The sequence below is a fragment of the Mustela lutreola genome, chromosome 14 (assembly GCF_030435805.1).
Source record: "Mustela lutreola isolate mMusLut2 chromosome 14, mMusLut2.pri, whole genome shotgun sequence".
NCBI classification, from domain to species: Eukaryota; Metazoa; Chordata; class Mammalia; order Carnivora; family Mustelidae; genus Mustela; species Mustela lutreola.
Genome location: NC_081303.1, coordinates 12,166,192 through 12,189,882, shown reverse-complemented (window position 1 = coordinate 12,189,882; position 23,691 = coordinate 12,166,192). Strand labels below are relative to the sequence as shown.

The 23,691-nt window shown below is 35.8% G+C and overlaps 1 protein-coding gene across 16 annotated transcripts in view; it reads right to left on the bottom strand.

Moving 5' to 3' along the window:
* CDC42BPA (CDC42 binding protein kinase alpha) overlaps positions 1-23,691 on the bottom strand; it is a 336,405-nt gene that overhangs the window by 67,772 nt on the left and 244,942 nt on the right. For all 16 annotated transcript variants that reach the window (XM_059145519.1, XM_059145527.1, XM_059145524.1 and 13 more), the window contains 5 exons: positions 21,270-21,375; positions 12,004-12,128; positions 3,574-3,679; positions 2,997-3,145; positions 1,363-1,454 (listed from right to left, as the gene is read on the bottom strand). In XM_059145519.1, the coding sequence (XP_059001502.1) occupies positions 1,363-1,454; positions 2,997-3,145; positions 3,574-3,679; positions 12,004-12,128; positions 21,270-21,375 (578 nt within the window). The remainder of the gene's footprint in view (positions 1-1,362; positions 1,455-2,996; positions 3,146-3,573; positions 3,680-12,003; positions 12,129-21,269; positions 21,376-23,691) is intronic.

The following is a 23,691-nucleotide window of genomic DNA, read 5'->3' as shown; positions in this document are numbered from 1 at the left end:
TCAGTGTTAGTCACACTCTGCACTGGTCTCTCTTCTGTATAAACTGCCTTTAGGGCTACAGATCCTCCAGGTCTTACATATTCTTTTTCCTCTACACCTTAAATAATGCAGCTCCCTTCCACTCTTCATGTTTGAAAACTCCGCTTGATTCTCAATTTAATGTGAAGCCTTGTGCTCAGTGTGAGTTCCTAATTCACTTCTGCTGGGTTCCTTCCTTTCCTGTTCACTAGGAAATTCAACAGACAAAAGCATCTACTACTTTTAAGGGTTTTTCATGTCAACTGGTTTATGTGATACCCTCTCTTTCCCCCACAATTTTATTTTTTCTCCACAATTTTTAAAAGCAGATACAGAGACCCAACAAGCTAGACATCACTGTGTCACAGGTCTGAGAAATAGGGGAACCACATAATGTATGCATAACGTAAAGCCATTAATTAGTTCACTATTCACTCAGGAATACTGACTTTGCCAGGACAATGAATTTCTTTCTTTCTTTCCTTTTTTTTTTTTTTAAAAAGTAGGTTCCATGTCCAGCATGGAGCCCAATGCAGGGCTTGAACTCACGACCTGAGATCAAGAGTAAGATGCTTAACAGACTGAGCCACCCAGGCACCCCAGGTTAATGAATTTCTAGTAACTGCATATGAGAGATCCCTTCATTGAGAAAACAACATTCTGAATTTCTTTTTATTAAATCCTCATGTTCTTAATGCCCACATTATGGAAAGGAAGTTTAGGAAGTTCCTGCAATAGCCGCCACGCACTTTGAGTTACTTTTCACGTTGATGGAAACATGCGCAGGTAATGCTTTCAAGAAAAATGGGAATAAATCCTGAGAAATCCCGCAAGGCAGGCGGTTTAAGAATCAAACGTGGAAGAAAACAATGAAGTGCCAAAACAGTTCGTCACTGTATTGCCTTCTAACACAGAATTAGATTAATCTTTAGTTACTTCATACATTGTTTTCTCAACTACCATGGAATTGAATCCTACCTACACCATTTGAAAAAGAGTATAAAGTATAAAAAAATAGTTTTTTTTTCCAACCACAAATATCTTATTTGTGAAATTATCCATGGCACTGAAAAAAAACAAAACAAAACAAAACAGTCCAATTTATGGCAAAGTAAGTTTTTCTGTTACTATCAAATCTTTAAGCCAGGTATATTAAGTACAACAGAAGGACTCTGAGACCAGTCTAGCAAGAGTGAGTGTCACATACGCATACACATATCCATCAGTGAGTACCAGCGTGGTTAGTGTGAACAATTCTCCGACCTCCATGTACGCAGATGCTCGGGTAATAAAATACATTCACAACAGAATAAGCCCTGATTGATGCAAAACACATTCTCATACCCTTTTCAGATCTAAGCTCTTCAGTGTCCTTTATCAGTTGTTCGATTTCTGAGAGTAGCTCCAAGTTCTTCTTCTCTGAATCTTTTAGTTTACTTCAGTAAGGGAAAAAAAGGAAAAATGTCATTATTTTTACTGCTGGTTAGTGAGCCATCCTACAGTATTTAGTCAGAGCTTCCTGGTTTAGTCAGTCCCATCAAGTCAGGGAAGTCAAGCCACCACAGGAAAGACAAGTCCTGCTGGTCACCTACTGCTGCACAAACCAATTTCTACTACAACACAGCCAGACTCATTCATTCACAGATTGTCTTTGGCTGCTTTTGTACAACAGCTCAGTTGAGTGGGCAGAGACAATATGGCCCGCAAAGCTGAAAATATTTAGTATCTGGCCTTTTATAGAAAAAGATGCTGACTCGGAGCTAAATGATTTGAGTTTAAAATGTCATAAAATCAGAGGTTAAATTAAGGATTTTGTTAGACTCTTCCACAGAGAACCATGAAAGTGGACCATTTTTATGAGTACATATGTAGTTTCCAGTTTTATTCACAGTCTGGTTTACGAGCAAATGTGCAAACACCTATGTCCCAGGCACGGGAAGGCAGCTCACACTTGTTCTAACTGCAACACAGAATGACATTCAGCAGCTCTTTGTGCTAGGATCGATTCACATTCTCCAGGAAACATTCTCTTGCATTTTCAATGTCATCTTAGCACATTTAAGCAAAACATATTTAGTTTATGTCTGGATTATTTGTAACAAGAGTTTATAATTCAGTGGGGTGCCAGACAGCTGACCTTTAATTGGATTCAAAACATTAATGATTACAGTTTAAGGACTAAGGCTTCACACCATTACAAACGGAATTTATGGGACTATATTTCTTTTCACAATGAATGCCTCTGGAACTCTGCTATTCCAGCACCAAATGGCTTTTTCTATTTATATGTTGATTTGTAACACAAACTTTCTACTGTTTCTCTATATCACCAATACGGACTTATTCTTGAACCATGGGTACAATTAAGATTTTCATTTTATCATTTATTTATTCAGAGTATAATTTGCTCTACTGTTGTAATGAGGCTTGAAGGAATGGCATTATCTAGGATTATCTCAGACTGTGGAGGAATATACTTTTTCATAAAGCATAAATGAATAGGAAGAAATAATTAGAATTTGTTATACTATTATGAAATTTATTATCAAGAAAACCTCCTTTGTAAAAGATCTATGGTAGAGGCCAGAATCCCCAGATGACTGTATTTTGCCAGGAATATATGTTGCTTTTTTATACAAATATGACACTCTTGTAAAGGAGAGAATTTTGAATTTAATGGAAGAGAATTTGAGAGTCAACTAAATTTTACCAATAAGGGGAAAAATAAATAATAAAATACTAATTAGCACTATTAATTCCACTTTATGGACAAGTCAGAGGAAAACAAAGTTATATTAAAATCCTGTATCTGCAAATAAGGTTTGAAAACATCTATTCATTTTCAAATGTTCATATATTTTTCTGGATATTACTTAAAAGAAAAAAGCGATACATATGAAATAAATAAGTAACTTCTCCCCAAATACTTTTTGACCACCTTAGAAATTATTCTAGTAGACTCTATCATTCAACCTTACCATTCTGTGATGATGTTAGCTGCTTTAACTTTATTCAGCTCTTCTTGGATGGCCTGTTTAGCTCTTATTTCCGCATCCAGAGCTGACTGCAACTCCAGTCTAGCTGACATATCCAATTTTGCAAAACGACGCATTTTCCAGGGCATATCCTACCAAATAATATAACTGTTGTTAGCCCCATCTTATTTTTTCCTTAATGTTTAAATTCACTAATGCAAGTAAATTTAGAAACTACTTAAAAGCACTACTTTTTCTGATCACAGAACAGATCTGAAACACTGCTTGTGAAAATATATTATTTTTCTCTAAATTCAGAAATAATTGTAGACCCACACATAAAGGAGTTTATTTTTTCATAATTATTATCAATAACGGCTACTATACAAGTTACAGTTAAGCATTGATGTGTTATGACTTCCTCATCTGGCAAACACTTGGACTAAGTGAATTCTCATGAAAAACCTTCCAGGGAACTAAACCCTAGACAAACTGATAAAAGTGTTCCAATTTATTATAGTGTGTTGAGCCTCCCTACCCACCCCTTAGGGTAATTCTCCAGGCAAAAGGCAGAACTTACTGTTGCTCGAGCACCTAAGCTGGAATTTCTTAAAGCTTCCAACTCTTCAGTCATTTTAGAAGCTAAGGCCTGGAGATACCCTCGTGCATCCTTTTCATCACTGACCCTGGAATACATACACATATAGATAAAGGACAAAAATAACACAAACAGAAAAAACTTAGTGAGAAATACAGTGTTTTTAAAGCCTCATAGAAGAAATAACTGAAATGCCTTCTTTCAAAATGTCTACCACAGCACTACTGCCTGACAAGGGGGAAGAGGTTTACTAAACTGTTCCAGTTATCTAAGAACTAAAGCTGGCCATGTTAAGGAAAGTTCAAATGACTTATACCTGATAAATTAGTGAAATTTCACCCTTGAACCAAAGAATACTCTTTTAATCTAATATTAAAAACACACATATATACATGATTTCTAAAGAATATTAAGATTTCTCATTAATTGGGTCCTGCCATTTTATCTTATGAAAACAAAACTCATCATTTTAAAAACTAAAGTACCCTATATTTAGAACGTTTAAAGTAAAATATTCTGCAAAAATCAGGGTTGTACTGCAATAAAGCTCCTCTGTTTTCTAAAATGGTCAATAAAATACCAACCAAAAGATTAAAGCTTACTGAAACTCGTAACTGTCTTACAACTATCTTGCTGATGCAACTATTATGATTCTAGACAGAAGTATTTTCAATCTATATTCAATGACATTCTACATTTCAGAATTTATCAAGAGTAAGTTTGTATTTTATTACATCTCCTTCAAAACAAGGGCAAGACAAGGATAAGGACTGCCAGCATATGAAAATCTATAAAAGAAGGTCCTAGCCTAAAGAAGAATGAAAACAATTAGTATATAGTAAGCTGTAATTGGCACAAAGAAAAAAAGAGGAGCTGAAGTCTGCAGTGCTTAGAAGTGTATTCTAATACACTCTGGGAACACTATTTGCCTTTGGGAAGGCTGGTGGTTCTCATGAATACAATTGAGGCCACTGACTAGTAATGAGGAAAATATATTTCAGGTATATCCATAAGTATCTGATGCAAACAGCGGACAAACTGAAATCCTGAACTTGGCTTTAACATCTTTTAGAATTTCAACTCCTGAGGAGTCAAATTTATATATCTCTATTCATATATCTTAAAAAGAGGCCCTTTAAAAGGGATTTGGTTCTCTTTTCTCTTAGATGGGAAGGTGTACTGGAGGACAAGCAAAAGAATCTAACAATAGAAGTGATACAATCATTGTAAAAAGCTGCCCAGCCTAGTTTGTTACATATCTTTAGGCTCTATATACATGTATGTATTTTCATGGCATTTTAAAGGAAAATGATTTTAGAAAATATTGTTTGTGTAGTGGGAGGCAGTTTCCTTTAAAATTCCTTAACTTTGGTTATCACAAATGACCATGACCTTTTGATTTAATCATCCGATCTACAGTATAAAGAATAAGTGGAGATGAAGGAAGATTACCTTTTATAGAGTACTGAGAAAGACACTTAAGAAAACTGTATTATCATTGAAAGGGCCAGGCTAATCGGCCCAACCAGCATCGCTTTAGCGCCCTACCACGGCCATGTTGGCTTATGCATCTTCCAGCAGGCTTCCTTAACTCCGGAAATTGGTGACTTCTTGTACATGCCTGTCATGCTATTTAATGTTTCAAATAAAAACCAATCTCTTGTAATTTTGTTTTTATTTGCATGCTGAATACCTTCACATTCCCTGACCCATGTGGTCTCCCCACTAAGTCTCAAGTTTTTATTAAAGCTGTATCTATGTTCTTGGCTACAGAAAATAAATGAATGCTACCTACAAAGTGGAGATAATGATCCTACTTCTTAAGACTGTTGTAATAACTGAATGAGAATCCCCTATATTTTCAGCCCAATGCCTGGAACATACTATGTTGTAATCAGTACAAGCTATGATTATCCATAAATGAAGATTAATGAATGAGGAACAGTTCAAATAATGTGAGGGAATTTAAATAAATGGAATTAAAGTGTTATTATTGATATCTGACCCTTTGCTGATTATGAATACACCTTCCGAGCTGCCCTCTACCTTCTATATGCTGCCCTTACCATATTATTGTTTTGTCTTTCCTCCTTAAAAAGTTCTCAACAACTTCAGTGGCTTTATTGACTAGGGATTAAATCCCCAAATTTATATGCTTTACCCACAATCTTTCTGTACTCTCTTCAAAAGTGCAGTTCTGTACTGAGGAGTCTTAAAGATAAGCCCTGACTCTCCAAAAAGCAAAATAACACAAACAAAATTGATTTTGTCTTCTCCAAAGTTGGCTCCATCTCTGACTTTCCTACTTCAGTGATACCATCTTCTTCTTCTTTTTTTTTTTTTTAAAGATTTTTATTTATTTATTTGACAAACAGATTACAAGTAGGCAGAGAGGCAGGCAGAGAGAGAGAGAGAGAAAGAGAGAGAGGAGGAAACAGGCCACCTGCTGAGCAGAGAGCCCGATGCGGGATTTGATCCCAGGACCCTGAGATCATGACCCAATCCGAAGGCAGAGGCTTAACCCACTGAGCCACCCAGGTGCCCCGATACCATCATCTTCTTAATCTAACTCAGAATTTCAGAAATACGAATTCTTCCTCATCTCCTGATCTTCCTTCATAATTAAGTCCTATAAATTCTTCTCCCGCAAGTTCTTTTCTATTTATTCAGTTTTTACCAAACTTCCCTCCATGTCACCCTGAACAAACACCACTGTAAGAGTTGTCTTCCTAATGCAACATCTAATCAATGCCAGTATCCTTTACAAAAACCCTCTTATTCTTATAAGTTCAAATTCTTACCCATTATTCATAACTATAAAGTAGTAACTTCACTCACCATCATATTTTCTACTATTTTATATGAAAACACTCAGTCAACCTACATATAGGACCTGTTATTAACCTCAGGGTTTTCAGAAAATTCATTATAGGTTCAAATGATTATCCCCAACTTTCTCAAGCACCCAGTCTGAGGTAACTCTACTCCATGCTCCCATAGGAAAATCAGTACTGTGTAATACACGGGGTAACTTACATATAAGTCTCAAAACTAATCTCTAGATCTGGTCACATTAGTTTTTAAACTTTTCAGTGTTATGTTATAAGCTGCTTGAAGGCAGAGTACTAAATTTTATAGGCTATCCTACCTTCTATCGTACTGAAAAGTGCATTAGCTTGTTTTGTGGCCTAATATGTGATCTATACTGGAGAATGTCCATGTGCACTTGAAAAGAATGTATATTCTGCTGTTTCATGATGGAAGGTTCTGAGTATATTTGTTATGTCCCTCTGGTCCAGTGTGTCATTCAAAGACACTGTTTGCTTGTTGATGTTGTTTTGATCATCTGTCCACTGATGTAAGTGGAGTGTTAAAGTCCCTTACTGTTATTATATTACTATTGATTAGTTTATGTTTCCTATGGTTTTATGTATTTGGGCACTTCTATGTCTGGTGCATATTTATGACAGTTACATGTTCCTGTTGTATTAACCCTTTTCTTATGACACAGTACCCTTATCTGTCTGTTATAGTCTTTGTTTTAAAGTCTACTTTGTCCAACAGAAGTATTGCTACTCTGGCCTCTTTTGACATCCATTTGCATGATAAATGGTTCTCCATCCCCTGCAGGTGTCTTTAGGTCTAAAGTAAGTCTCTTACAGGCAGCATATAGATGGACCTTGTTTATTTATCCATTCTGTCACACTATGCCTTTTTATTGGAGCATTTAGTCCATTTATAACCAATGTAGTTATTGATAGATATGTATTTATTGCCATTTTGTTATTGTTTTGTGGTTGTTTCTGAAATTTTTTCTGATCCTTTATTGTCTTTCTCTTTCATGGTTAGCTCATTTTCTGTGGTGATAAATTTGGATTTATTTCTCTATTTTTTGCATGTTTATTAGTGGTTTTTGATACATGAGGTTTTATATAACCTCTTCTGCATACAGCAGTCTATATTAAGTTGACAGCTGTTTAAAAGTTTGAATCCATTCTTTTCTCTTCTTCTCCCCTTGTTTTGGTATATGCTATTATATTTCGTATCCTCTTTTATAAGTTTTTTGACTTTTTTTTTTTTTATAACACTACTCATTTTTTACTGCTTTTCTGCTTCCTATCTTCATATTGTCACTTCCAGTATCTCCTTTCCACTGAAAGTCTCCTTTTTTTTTTTTTTAAAGATTTTATTTATTTATCAGAGAGAGAGAGGGGGAGAGAGCGAGCACAGGCAGACAGAATGGCAGGCAGAGGCAGAGGGAGAAGCAGGCTCCCTGCTGAGCAAGGGGCCCGATGTGGGACTAGATCCCAGGACGCTGGGATCATGATCTGAGCCGAAGGCAGCTGCTTAACCAACTGAGCCACCCAGGCGTCCCTGAAAGTCTCCTTTAATCTTTCTTACAGAATTGGTTTAGTGGTCATGAACTCTTTAGTTGTTTGTCTGGGAAACTCTTTATCTCTCCTTCTATTCTGAATGAGAATCTTGCTGGGTAGAGTATCCTTACTCTAGATTTTTGGTTGCAGATTTTTCCCACTCAGCACTTGGAATATATCATTATCACTCCCTTCTGCCTTGCCAAGTTTCCGTTGAAAAATCTCCTGCAAGCCTTATGGGTTTTCCTTTATATGTTACTGACTTCTTTTTGTCTTGCTGCTTTTAAGATTTTTTCCTTAACAGTTTATTTTGCAAATTCAGTCACAATCTGTCTTGGTGTGGGCCTGCTTTTGTTGATTTTGATGGGAGTTCTCTCTGCTTCCTGGATCTGCATGTTTGTTTCCTTCCCTAGATTAGGGAAGTTTATTGCTATTATTTCTTCAAATAAATTTTCAACCCCCCCTTTTAGCTCTTCTTCCTCTGGGACTCCAAAAATACAAATGTTATTACATTTGATGGAGTCACTGAGTTCCCTAAGTCTATTTTCATTTTGTGTAATTCTTCTTTCTTTTGTTCAGCTTCACTGATTTGCATTACCTTGACTTCTGGGTCATTAATTCATTCCTCTACTTGTTCCAGCCTGCTGTTCATTGTATCAAGTGTGTTTATAATCATGTTTATTGCACTCCTCCTAATTCTTTTTTAAACTTTTATCGCTGTGGTAAGGGTCTCAGTGGATGTCCTCCATGGTTTTCTGAAGTCCACTGAGTATCTTTATGATCATTGCTTTAAAGTTTCCATCAGACATATTATTTGTATCTATTTTGTTTAGATCTCTGGCCATGGCTTTATCTTGTTCTTTCATTTAGGATAAATTCTTCTGCCTTCTCATTTTTTTTTAAGTCTCTGCCTTCTTCTCTATGTTAGAAAAGTCAGTTATGTCTCCTGCTCCTGAGAGTAATGGCCTTATGAAAAAGGGGTCATGTCATGCCCAGGGTCTGATACATTAGAGAGTGTCTCCAGTGTGTGCTGCTTGTGCTCTGTTATTGTGTTTTGGTTGCTCTGTCCTTAGAGCCAGTCGTCTACAGAGGGTCTCCTTGCCTGCTGTGGGAAGTGTTTGATCCCTGGCCTGAATGTAATAAGTTTTCACTATGTTTGCTTTGGTCTGCTTGTGAAATGAGACCTATCACCACCTCCACTGGACTGGAGACCCTGTAAAATTGCCTGGTCAGGAGGCAAGGGTTTGTGCTAGTCTTTGGGGAAAGGGGGCACCACACTACAGCTAAGGTAAGTGTGACCGAGAAGGGCAGTTCTACCAGAGCAGCTGGGGGTGGGACTTGGTAGAGCCAAGTTAGGCAGCCAGTATTTTCCTACAGGTGGCCTTGTGTTTACGCTGAGGGGCCAGGGAGGGAAATGGTGCCACCAGCTCCTTTTGTTCTGAGAGAGGTCTCTCCATGAATGCGGTCTCTCTGGGCTACACTCCAAGAAGAACAAATAACCTCCCCGCTGTGTGCCCAGGCACTCTTCATATTACTGTTTCCACACCATATGCCCCTGGGTTGTTTACCTGCCTTCTTTCCAAGAGCAGTGCAGTACTCTCCAGGTTCTATTTCAGCCAAGCCTGCTGACCTCTAAAACTCCAGTCTTCAATCCCTGCTGGTTCCAAGAACTCATGAAATTTAACCTCTCTCATTTTTAAGACAATGGCTATGGGTAGGTGTTCTCCTTGTGCATTCCCCTGTGTGTTCCTCCCTCTTGCCCTTCTCTGTGACTATGGGTACCTCTCCTCTGCAACAGTCAGGATTTGTTTCTTCCCTTAACCATGCCTCCACACTTCCTACCTCCTTCAATGTGGTCTCTTCTCTCTCTTTAAATGTGGAGTTTGTTTTGTCAGTCTTTGGTCCAGTTTCTGGGGGATTTAGTATGATTCGACAGTTATCTAGTTGTATTTGTGGGCCAAGGTAAGCGTAGGGCCCTTCTACTCCACCACCATCTTTCTGTCTCCAGCATCCCTTCATTTTTTAATATAGCAAGACTGAAAAATTCGAAAGACTCTGAGATTCTTGCCTTGTTAAGCAGGGACAGAATGTCTCAGATTAAACATTTAAGTAGGTAAGAACTCTGAGATCAGGGAGTATATATTTTACTTTTACCTTATTAGATTTTATTAATTATTTATCTAAAACAGTAGTCTATATATATATATTAGATTTTATTTATTTATTTATTTATTTAGAGTACAAGCAGGAAGGGCCAAGGGAGAAAGAGAATCTCAAGCAGACTCTGTGCTGAGTCTGACAGCATTCTCAGTCTCACGACCCTGAGATCATGATCTGAGCTGAATCCAAGAGTTGAACACTTAACTGACTGAGACACCCAGGTACCCTAATATATTAGCCCATTTCTAAATAACAGCTTTATGCAAACTGATTTGCTTGCATTCCTGATTTCTTCTGCACATTTCACTTGAATGTGAAAAGCCTAAAATGAGTGTTTCATGGTATCATGTAAAAACTTTCACCTTAATACTTCCTACTAACCCTTTTCCAGAGAATCTACATTTAAAGCTTCTTTACACTGGGATTCCTGGGTGGCTCAGTCATTAAGCATCTGCCTTTGGCTCAGGTCATGATCCCAGGGTCCTGGATCAGCAGGGAGGCTGCTTCTCCCTCTCCCACTCCCCCTGCTTATGTTCCCTCTCTCACTGTCTCTCTGTCAAACAAATAAATAAAATCTTAAAAAAAAATAAATAAAGCTGCTTTACTTTAGTAGAAACACTTCCCATTACATCTGAACCCATCATGCCTATTGCTGGAAAAGATCAGCAGTCTAGGAACTGGGGCTTTGGCCAGATCATCTTTTCCTTCTACGAAGTCATTTTCAGCAACAGTTTAATTATACATTTGGTTACATAATAACTGAGTTATAAATTTTTGATACTATAAACTTGGCTAAAGACTAGAATGAATTTGCTTCAGAAATACAGATTTGATGACAAGGACATAAATTTAACATTAATGAACCATTAATGGTACTATACTGTTTGGGACACAAACAATTTCCTCAATTTGGGCATTTTCATTTAGTTATGCACTGTAGAGTCACATTCATAAGCCAAAATGAGTGAACATAAGAGCTCTGTAGTTCAGTCTATATCAAAATACTTGAGTTATTTGGGTAAGATCACTTAAAAAGACAATGTTTATCCACTTCTGACTTAAGATGGAGGCTGTTAGTTTGCAATAAGTAGGAAAATGGAAAAAATGTTTAAAGAACCAAAATAAGATTACAAGAAACTAAAATTCCCAAATGATTGGTCTATTTCCATAAAGAAACTAGTTTTCATAAAATTAAACATCCATGTGCCAAAAAGAATAAGAAAGTTGAAAAGTAACTATAAAAATCTAAAAAATATGTTTTCCTTAGAAAATAAAGTCCCTGTTGTGTTCAATTTCCTTCATGTTTTATAGAAATATACACATTTTTATAAATACCAGAAATATTTGATGAAATAATGAATGTGAAAAGTCACTAAGGTAATTCATTCTACATTGATCATAAGAACTTAAAGAATAGTTAATAAAATGAAACTGTAATCATGTGAGTTTTTATGATGACATGTGTATCAACCTTTTGTAATTATGAAAGAAGATAATGGCATATCTTCAGGTTCAAAAATTTTCTCTAGGCTATTTCTTAAAATAATTACAAATATAGCAATTTTGTTCTTAGAAAGGAACCTATAGCTAGTGAATGATTTTCTTCGGTTATTTAAGGACCAACCGTCTTAATATAACATTTTCTTTTCTTAGAAATAACAGCTTTCAATGAAGCTGTGGAGAGTTGACATGGGATACTTGCTGCAGTTGGGGAAAAGAAGAACGTAAGAGAAAATACAGAAGGACGCAGATCAATAATAAATAACAGGCCATTAATAAAATTATGTTCTTCAGGGAAACATTTTTCAACTGGAATTCATGAAAACTTGGCCATATGTTCAAATCACCCACAAAAAACACATTTAAAAAGAGCACTCACCACTGAATTATTTCTGTGATTTGGGCTTCCCAATGTGCAACAGATTCTTTCTTGTCTGCTAGGTCTTTTACCTCTTCTTCTAACTGCTGGTTGCGCATACTTAAGTTCTCATACAAAGTTGTGAGCTGAAAGACAGTTTTAAGACACTTGAAAATACATATGACTTTCAGGAACAGGAATGCAAGGTGCTCAGATGCTGCCTGTTAAATCTGATTACTTACCATATTCCACTAAAAAATGCTTGTCTTCCTATTTCTTATTATATACCCTTCTGGTCACTGAATTTGGAAACATCAAATATTCTGAATTCTCCTCTGCCTTTGCTTTCCCCTTACTCCCTATTCTAAATTCTTACATTTGTGAACTTTCTCCAGTTGCCTCAAAACTCCCCAGGTTCCACCAGTAACAACATCTCTCATTTTTTTGTTTTGTTTTGTTTGTCTGTAAATGTCTCCATATCATCCTCTTCTTAAAATAAAATCTTATATAGAATTTCAAGTATATAGAAAAATTGACAGTATAAGTTAGCTCACATGAGCCCACGGCCAACTTCAACAATGCCAGTCATTTCATTTGCATCCTGTCTTCTTATCCCTTCTTCCTGAATTATTCTGAAGTGAATACCAGACACCTATAATTTTACCCATATATATTTCTGTGTATATCTCTTGCAAATAAGGCTCTCTCTTTCAAAAGATAACAATATAATTATACTTTAAAAATTTAATGAGTTTCCTTATATCATCACATAGGTAGTAACTGTTCAAATTTTTAGTTATCTCGAAATATCAAAAAGCTTAACAGTTTATCATATTGAATCATGATACTAACAAGTAACCACAGCTTAATGGTTCCTGTATCTTGTAAGTCTCTTTTATTTATAGACTCTAGGGGTCCATTCGGGCCCCTATACTAGAATACCAGAGATTGGATAGTTCAAATATGAAACATTTATTTCTCACAGTCTAGGGACCAGAAAGTCCAAGATCAAGGTGCCAGCAGATTCAGTGTCTGGTGAGGTCTGTTGTTGGTTCACAGATGGTGGTCTTTGGCTGCGTCCTCAGGGGGTGGAAGGCTTGAGGGGCTCTCCAGGGTTGCTTTCATAAGGATGATAATCCCACCATAAGCACTCCACCTCACTACCTAATCACCTCCCAAAGGCAACACCTCTTCCTACAATCACACTGAGGGGTAGGTTTCAACATGCAAATTTTGGAGGAACACATTCTGTCCATAGCAGTTCCCCTCCAGCACTTTTATTTTTCTTGTAATTTATTTGTAGAAGAAAACAGGTTGTCCTGCAAAGTTTTCTGTAGTCCTAATTTCTGCTTTCATTTTTGAAAATCATTTTTTGCTGCATAGGATATTCCATGTTGGCTATTATCCTCCAGCACTTTGAAAATGTCATTCCTTTTTATTCCCTATTTTGATCCCTTTTTGGATTTCATTTTTTTCTGTTGGGAAGTCAAGCTTCAGTTTAACTTTTACTCATTTGAATATAATGTGATTTTCTTCTCTGGCTACTTTCAGGACTTTCTTTGGTTGTTGGTTTTCAGCAGTTTTTCTATGATGTCTCTAAGCGTGATTTAATTTCTATTTACCACCTTTAGGGTTTGTGGCATTCCTTGAATTTGTACCTTAATGTTTCTCCTAAGTTTTGGAAAATTATGGGCCATTAATTCCTCAAATACTGTGTTATGTCACAGACCATCCTCTCCACCTAGGAAAGCAAGTATTTAGTCATGTCCCCTTCATCATCTTTTATGTATATCCATCCTTTTTAATCTCTACCCATACTTTAGTCCAAATTTTTTTTACTTATTCACTGTTCTCTTCAGCTCTTTCCAGTCTGCTGTTAAAATCTTCTATTGGATATTTTGGTTATTTTAGTTTTCACTTCTAGATGTTCTATTTGACTCTTTTGTATATATTCCAGTTACCTGCTTAAATTCTTTGTGTCTTTCATTTTCTATCATACAGTTATTTTAAAATCTCATTTATGAAAATTCTGATGGGAATCCCTGTGGGCTTGCTTATACAAACTAATTTTTTTCATCTTTTCTTTCCTTATTTTGTTTTTGCTATTATATTTTTACTCTTGGTTTTCACTGATTTAGTTTTATCTCCTGGGATGCATGGTAACTATTTTAATATATGCCACACATTTTGTATACAAATTTTAAGGGTAACTGGACACTCTGTATAGCATCTTCCTGCAGAGAGTATTTACCTTTACTTCTGGCAGGCATTTAGAATCAAGATAGGTCAGGTATTGAGTTACTTGGAGGCTACGTTTCAGTCAGTGAGAGGTTTCATCTCTTTCTGGTTCACTCATATTCCTAAAATGTAGCCTTTCAATGAGTCCAACTGAAAGCTTGTATTCAACTCTTCAAACTTGTGTGGCTGTGGAATATTGTGCTCAGCTTCCTGGATCTTCGGCTACTGCTTTCCTATCAGCAAATGCCTCAAGGGAAACAATAGCATTGAGTGCTGGGCTCATCTCCTTGCATTACTCCTCTGCAGGATCTTGGTCAGTCATGACAGCTGCCTTCTTTTCTCCCCAATGCCTTCCACAAATAAATACTGTAGGAAATAGTCCTACCATATTAAGGCAATTTTTAAAAAAATCCAGTTCTTCGTGAGGTGGTGGGTATGATATAAAGTAATCTGTCATAGTCAGAAGCACAAGTTCCTGCTTTAATAAGTTTTTAAAAATAAAATAATTACATTCAATTTTTATTTCATGGCGACAGTTTTCTGATAAATGCTCAATCTGCATTAGTTATTACTATTCTTTTCTTGCTTTTTGGTATGTTTATAGAAATATTGTGTTCCTGTGTTCATTTCTTTTTGATTACTCAACCTGAAGAAGATGGGTTTTTCCTAGAAAAGCTATTTACAAGTTTGTGGGGATGAGTGGTCAGGTGATGGTTAATTTTCTGTGTTAACCTACTGGGCGCAGGATGGCAACACACATAATCAGACATTACTCTGTGTGTCTGTGAAGGTGTCTCTGGATGAGATAAACATTTGAATCAAGAGACTGAATAAAGCAGACTGCCCTCCCTAACACAATAGGACCAACCAGTCAGCCAAAGTCCTGGAGAATAAAAAGGTTGACTCTTGTTGATTCCACTAAGGAGTAAGATGAATAGGAGGGAATTTCTCCTGACTACATGCCTTCAAACTAGGAGGTTGGTTTTTCCTGCTTTTGCACTCTTACTGAAAGAGCAGCTCTTCCTGGGTCTCCAGACTACAAACTACAGATCTTGGGACTTGTCAGCTTCCATAATCAGGTGAGCAAATTCCTTACAATAAATGTCTTTACACATACATATGCGTTTGTGAATATGTGTATATACATATTTGCATACATATATATGTATGTGTACATATGTTTAACTCAGTTACTAATACAGGGTAAAACATGTTCTAAGTCAAGGGTCTACAAACTTTCCAATGAGTTAGATAGTATATATTTTTGGCTTTGTGGGCCAGGCATGGGCTCCATCACATCTTATTCTTAGAAAAACTTATTTAAAAGATATGTAAAGGGGTGCCTGGGTGGCTCAGTGGGTTAAAGCCTCTGCCTTTGGCTCAGGTCATGATCCCAGGGTCCTGGGATCGAGCCCACCATTGGGCTCTCTGCTCCGTGGAGAGCCTGCTTCCTCCTCTCTCTATGCCTGCCTCTCTGCCTACTTGTCATCTCTGTCAAATAAATAAATAAGATCTTTAAAAAAAAAAAAGATATGTAAAAATTCTTCTTAATTCATGGGTCATAAAGAAACAGTCTCAGGGCTAGATCTGGCCATAGGTCACAGTGGGCCAATTCCCCCATCTAAATTGATCAGGAGTCCTAATGACCCAGGGTTGTTCTCAGTTTTTAGCCAGTACTTATGTGAGACATAGACATTTTTTGGCACAAGTCACAGACAGCTTTATTTCTCTCCCTCTACCAAAGGAGCACAGCTGTAATTCCCTGTTTAATCCTACCTCCAACCTCACTGTCTTCTCAGAAGGCAATGGGGTCCAGAGAAGCTATTGATGCCAACACATACCCTATATGCCTGTTGATAATAAGGGATTTCAGTTCTGTACCTCAAGGTGTGCCACTTAACCTCTGAAAAAGTTCTTTTTACAGATAAAATTTACATACAATAGAATTTATCCATTAGAAGGGTAATGGTTCAAGGATTTTTAATAAACTTCTACAGCTGTGAAACAATCACCACAATCTAATTTTGGTATAGGAGAAATTTCCCCACTGCTGGTTTGCAGTCAGTCCTAGCTCCCAAACTGAGTTCCAAGCATTGGTGATCTGTTTTCTGTTTCTATACTTTTGCTTTTCCAAGAAATTTAATACCAATGAAATCATACAATATGTAGGTTTTTTGTCTTTCACTCCCCAAAATATTGAGATTCAACCATAGTATTGTGTGTATCAGAAATTCCCTCCTTTTTTCAGCTGAGTAGTATTCTATTATGTGGGTAATAGTAAACTTCATTTGCTCATTCACTCACTAGCTGATGAGCATTGGGACTGTTTCCAGTTGTTTGGTATTGTGAATAATGATGCTATGCACATGCATACAAAAGTCCTTAGAAGGACTCTGTTTTCAGTTTTCTTAAATATCTCCAGGAATTTCTGGGTCATGTGGTAAGGGTATGCTTACCTTTTGAGAATTTCTTAAACTATTTTCTAAAGTGACTATATAACCACCTGATGCTCCCACAAGCAGTGTAGAGTTCCAGTTCCTCCACATCCTTGCCAACAGTTGGTATGGTCACTCTTGTTGATTCCACTCATTCTTGATGGTGTATAGCTCTATGTACCTGTGGTTTTAGCTCACACTTTCCTAATGATATTGAACATCTTTTCACTTGCTTGTCATTCATCGATCTTTCATGAAATGTCCATTCAAAATTTTCCCCCATTTTTTCATGGAGTTGTTTGCATTATTAATTATTGGGTTTTAAGTTCTTTCTATATTTTGAATGTGTTTCTTATTAGGTAAATGATTTGCAAGTGTTTCCTCCTTATCTGTATATGTCCTTTACTTTTCTTAATGTTGTATTTAAATTGTAATGAAGTACAATTTATCATTATTTTTCTCTCATAGGTTATACTTTTGATTGATATAGATGAAATCTTTGACTAACCCTAAATCGTGAAAATTTTCTTCTACATTTATCTCTTATGTTTCAGTTTATGATCCACTTTAAGTTAATGTTTTTATATGGTATAGGAATTTAATTTTTCACATGGATATCTAAGTGTTGCAGCACCATTTGTTGAAAAGATTATCCTTCTCCCAATGAATTGCTTTGCACTTTTGCTGAAAATCAATTGGCCACAAATATGAGGGCTTATTTTTAGACCATTACACTATGGTTCCATAATATCAAAACTACCAGTAAGTTTCAAAAGACTGTCAGGTAAATTCTCCAACTTTTGTTGCAAAAGGCTATTATAGGTCTTTTATATTCCCAAATAAATTTAAGGATAAGCTTCTCAATTCCAACAAAAAGTCTTATCAGAATTTTGATGGGGATTTCCCTAAATGTATACATTAGAGGAGACTTGAGGTCCTAACAATTCCAAGTTTTTTGATCCATTAACCGTGTATCTCTCCATTAGATTTTCCTTCATTTATCTCAGCAATGTTCTGTAGTGGTCATCCTCTGGTTAATTCCCAGAGCTCTGAAATGGTTGTTTTTTGACAGTTATGTACACTTTGAAATTTTTCTTGAGAGGTTTCATCAATCTCTTCATGTTAGCATACACAGAAGTCTACCAGCTATCTTTGAAAATTTTTTTGCAGATGCAATGTCTTTACTAATTAATACAACATATTACTTTTCATTACTATTGCTTTTGACAGTCCTTCCAACTAATCTGTGAGTGATGTCAGCTAGATATCTGCAGGAAGAAGAAGAAACGCAGCTTTTGCAAGACCATGTTACAATAGTTATAAGTAGTTTTAAGTAGACTCTGTTCAGTATTAGAGAAATGCTAATCTTTTCATTATTACTAAATAAAAGCATGGACTCTGGAGCCAGACTGCATGTGTTCAAATTCCATCTGGCCACTCCTTGGTCCTCTGATTAGGAAAGGAGTCTCATCCCCCTCCCTCTGCCTCAGTCTCCTCATCCATAAAATGGCAAGAGTAATAGTGTATACCTCACAGAGTTTTTGTGAGGATTAAATTATATATATATAAAATAACTTAGAAGAGGATCTGCACTTAGTAAAGTCTACCCAAGTATTTGTTCATTTTGCTTATTTTGGGAATGAGAAGGTTTTACTATTTGTACCTTGACATATCTGGCTTATAATATGGAATAGCATAGTCCAGAATATGGAAACATGATCATGACATTTTAAGTGAAAGGCACATTATAAAATGGAATGCATGTATGACTGCACCTACGTAACTATTTATACAAACCTGGAAGGAACATATAAAGTTAAAATATTTGTTTTGTGGTAATGAGATGATGGGTAACTTTATATAATTTTTATAATTTAGACTTTTTGTTTAATAATTTAAGAACAGGGTACAAATAATATTTTTCTTTATGGGAAGCCATTTACTTTCACTCCCTAAAATACATGGTTAATTTTATTTGCAATAAGTTATCTTTTAATAAAAAGTGAAACTTAAAAGAGTACCTGGGTGGATCAGTCAGTTAAGCACCCAACCCTTGATTTTGGCTCAGATCATCATCTCAGGTCATGAGATCAAGCCCCACCCTCACTGGGCTCTGTGCTGGGCATGGAGCCTGCTTAATATTCTCTCTCTCCCTTTGCCTTTCACTGCTCCTCCACCCCTGACTTGTGTGGGGTAAGGGGTAGGGAGAGAGAGAGAATCCCAAGCAGGCTCCATGTCCAGCATGGAGCCTGAGTCTGAGCTTGATCTCATGGACCCTGAGGATCATGACCTGAGCTGAAATCAAGAGTCTTATGCTTAACTGGTTGAGTCACTCTGGTAGTCCTTTTTAATTTCTTTCAAAATTTTAATTTTTGGGGGCGCCTGGGTGGCTCAGTGGGTTAAAGCCTCTGCCTTCAGCTCAGGTCATGATCCCAGGGTTCTGGGATTGAGCGCCGCATTGGGCTCTCTGCTCGGTGGGGATCCTGCTTCCTCCTCTCTCTCTCTGCCTGCCTCTCTGCCTACTTGTGATCTCTCTCTCTCTGTCAAATAAATAAAATCTTTTAAAAATTTTTTTAATTTTTGGAGTTTAAAAATGTGAATATGAGAATCTAGTCATAGAATTAATTAAATAAATTTCAAAATTAACATAATAGTTGCTTTCTAGCTTCTATACTAGAAGTTCTGTTGAGAAGAAATTCAGCTCTCTTCACTCAGGTCCCAGACAGAAGAGCTGGTATAGCAATGACAAAAGTATTCTCTGGTTATCCCTCTTAATGAAGAAACACAGTTCAAATTAAACCAGAGAATGAATGAACAGAAAGAAACAGTGAAGAGGCTTAATCACGGTGAACTGAGAGTTAAAGAGGAAGAGAAGCAAAGGCTGTAAAAGGAGCAAAAGTAAGGAAGAGACTGAAAAGGCAGCAGAACCCAGATCCATCTCTATTTCTCTGGGAATAAATAATTCCTTGTTATCATTTGTCATTAAATATTACCCCACCATATGAATTTGCTCTCAAAGTTCTACTCATCCTTCATCATACATTTCAATTTAGCAAGAAAAGGTAATGTCCTATTTTTATTAACTTAGGAGACAGGCTTTTATTTTTATTCTTTGCATCTCATCACAATCATAAGAGTATTGCTCACAAATTCTCTCCAAATATGTATTTCTGGTATAAACTCAGTAGAACTTTATGGTTACTAATAAAATAAAACCAAGGGGTGAATACAAGATTTGTTCTACATACAAACTGATTAGTAAGTAATATAATTTTTCTTGAACTATATGCATTTTCTACTAGGTAGTTTGTTTAGAAACTATATGCAGAGGCCTTCTAGAGTTTAATTACATTTCTTACATCAAGGTTACTCTTAAAAGAACCTTAAATTCTGTCTAATAGACAAATAATATTTAATTTTATAGTCATACTAGTCAAACACATGAAATAACAATTATGTGACCTATTTGGATAAAACTCAAATATTGTTATTTTATTTTAGTGGAAATAACTAAGAATTACACGATCACCTTCACATATTTTTCATACTTTAAACATTCATACTACTTACTGTCTCTGCTACCTCTAGCCACTTCTCACAGTGTCTGTGTATATAAGTTCCATAAGACTTTACAAAATGGACAAATGGAGTTGTTTCTCAAATACTTTCCAAGCAAACAAACAAAGTCATTATTAAATGTATAAAGAACGAAATAGTCATGGGGAAAGTAGTGAAAGAACACAAGGGAACACAAGGGAAAACAGAGAGACAATAAAGAGTCTCTCTTTTATGACTACTTAGTCATGGTCTTTCAGTCTCTTATTGGAATAACTAATAATTGAACAAAATACTTTTATTGGAGGAAAATCCTAGAAATTATTATAAAACACAATTACCCAAACATTCTTAAATACAAATAAGATTAAAACGTCCAGATAATATTAGAATTTTTACAACTGTTTGTTAAGAACTGATGAAAGAAATGCAGAATAATGGCAGTTCAAGAAATCTACATACAAACTGATTATTAAGTAATATAATACTTAATATAATACTTTTCCTCCTACTAAACGGAAAAAGATTCCTTTTAAGTATTTGACATTTTGTTCTAAATCTGATGAATGGTTCTGCTCTTTATTCAAGCTACAGTGGTTTAGGCAGAGTTCGTTTCTCTAGATTCCTAACTACCAACAGTATTATTTCTAGCTATTAGCAGTTTTCCCTCATGAACAGGACAACAGAGTTGTCAAAACTTCTCCAGTTTGGCTTAAATGTTCCTGCTCTTGCCAAGGATCACCTTACCTCCAACAGCCACGAAAGAGTAAGTACCAAATATGGGAGAAAAGTGTGAAAAAGAGAGTTGATGGAAAGTGAAATAAAGAACAGAGGCTTGAAAAATAAATGGGACAAAGAATATGATGAGATAAGCAAAACCCTCTCTCCAGAACTCCCGTACAGACTGTTGCAATGAAAACTCGCCTGTACCAACCCAACATATAAGGAGAAATATTAAACCCAAACCAGCCATCAAATACAAAATTATTTACAATTTCTATCAAAGTGCTGAACATTTAGCATGTGCTCAGGGAATAAAAACTAGGTTGTATCACTCACCTTATCAAGTTCACTTGTCAGTTTTTTATTTTCTTCAGTTAATAATACTTTTTCTCGTTCATACTGTTGTTTGAACTCATTTTCAAATTCTTCCCTTTCACTTTGACTAACGATTCAAAACATAAGAGGGGGAGAAAGGCAACGGAATTAAAGTTAAAATAACATATCCCCGATTGGCTACTGTACCATGTGTTTTTAATTCTGAAAAATTACATATCTTAAACATACCAAATCCCAATCTTCCCCTTTAAAATTAAAAACGTTACATTCCTTTCAATTCACTGACTTGTCTGCCTAACAATGGCTACTTTGCTTTTCATTTGAAAATCTGAGAAGACATCTGTGATTTGTAGACTTCATGACTGTGCTCACCTTATTTGGTTTTATATGTACCAGAAAGTATGGGAAAATCAAGAGGTTAGGGAAAGAAGGGAACACATGGGCCCCAACATGTTTCCTTATACTCAGCTCAAGATTGTTAGCAAACCCTCAGTGAAATTTCCAATAATTCTCTTGACATATTCAGCCCTTTCTTCCTTCTTACCTAAGTACCTACCTATACACATATGCATACATACACAACAAATTTAGTATTATAAAACTTATTTAAAATTATAGTTCTGAGAAGCACAATTGATTCACCCTTAGAGGTAAACACAGTGCTAACAGACTTTTTGGAAACCACCTAATGGACAAAGAGGAATCAGTTTTCAAACACTGAGTTGAAATGCAGATGAAGAGGCTTCTTATATTCTAAACAACCAAAGGGTCAATGAAGAAATCAAATAAATTAAAAAAAAATACGAGAAGACAAATGAAAAATGAAAACTTCATGGTCCAAAATCTTTGACACAGCAAAAGTAGTTCTAAGAAGGAAATATCCAATGATATAGGCCAATTCAAGAAATAAAAAGCTCAAATAAACAATTTAACTTTATGCCTAAATTGGGGGAAAAAAGACAAATGAAATCTAAAGTGAGTAGAAGAAAGGAAATATTAAAGATCACAGCAGAAATAAATAGGGATTTTTTTTTAAAACCTATAATGAAACTAAGAACTGGTTCTTTGAAAAGATAAACAGAACAGATAAACCCTTACACCCAGACTTATCAAGAAAAAAGACTCAAATACATAAAATCAGAAACAAAAGAGAACTGAACCACAGAAATATAAGAATAAGAGAATACTATGAAAAATTATATGCCAACAAACTGGACAAACTACTTCTAGCTTTTCTGGGATAAATTCCCAGAAACATACTATCTTCCAAACTGAATCAGGAAGAAACAAAAAAGTCTGAACAGACCAATTACTAGTAACAAAATTCAATCAGTAATCAAAACACTTCCCCAAAATAAAAGTCCAAGACCAGATGGCTAAACATGTGAATGCAACCAGACATTTAATGAAGAGTTAATACCTAACTCTTCTCAAGCTGTTATAAAAAATAGAAGACGATATTTTCCAAATACATTCTATAAGGCCAGCATTACCCTGATACCAAAACCAAAGATACCATTTAAAAAAAAGAGAACTACAGGCCAGTACCCATGATGAACATGGATATAAAAATGTTCAACAAAATACCAGCAAACCACATTCAACAATATATTGAAAGGATCATTCAGCATGATCAAATGGGATTTATTCTGGAATGTAAGGATGGTTCCATGTACACAAATCAATCAGTATCATATACCACATCAAGAAAACAAAGGATAAAAACTGTGTGGTCATCTTAAAAGATGAAGAAAAATCACATGATAAAATTAAACTTTCTATTCATGCTAAAACCCTCAACAAAGTGGGTTTAGAGGGAACACACCTTAATATAATAAAGGCCATCTATGAAAACCCCACAGTTAACATCCTCCATAATGAAGAAAAACTGAGAACTTCTCCTGTAAGGTCAGAAATAAGATGAGGGTGTCCACTTTCACCACTTTGATTCAACACAGTACTAGAAGCTGTAGCCACAGCAATTAAAGGAAAAAAAAAAAGGAATATGAGGACCCATACTGGTAAGGAAGAAGTTAAACTGTCACTATTTGCAGATGACATACTATAACTAGAAAGCCCTTAAGACTCCACTAAAAAAAACTATTAGTAATAAATGAAATCCGTAAAGTTGCAGGATACAAAATTAATAGCCAGAAACTGGTGGCATTTCACTAATACACTAATAACAAAGTAGGAGAAGGAGGAATTAAGAAAATAATTGCATTTACAATCACACCAAAAAGTAAGTAAAATAGCTAGAAATAAACTTAATCAAGGTGGTGAAAGACCTGTACTCTGAAAACTACAAAAGAAACTGAAGATGATATAAACAAATGGAAAGATAGTCCATACTCATGGATTGAAATAATTAATACTGCAAAAATGTCCATAGTAGCCAAAACAATCTACAAGATTCAGTGCA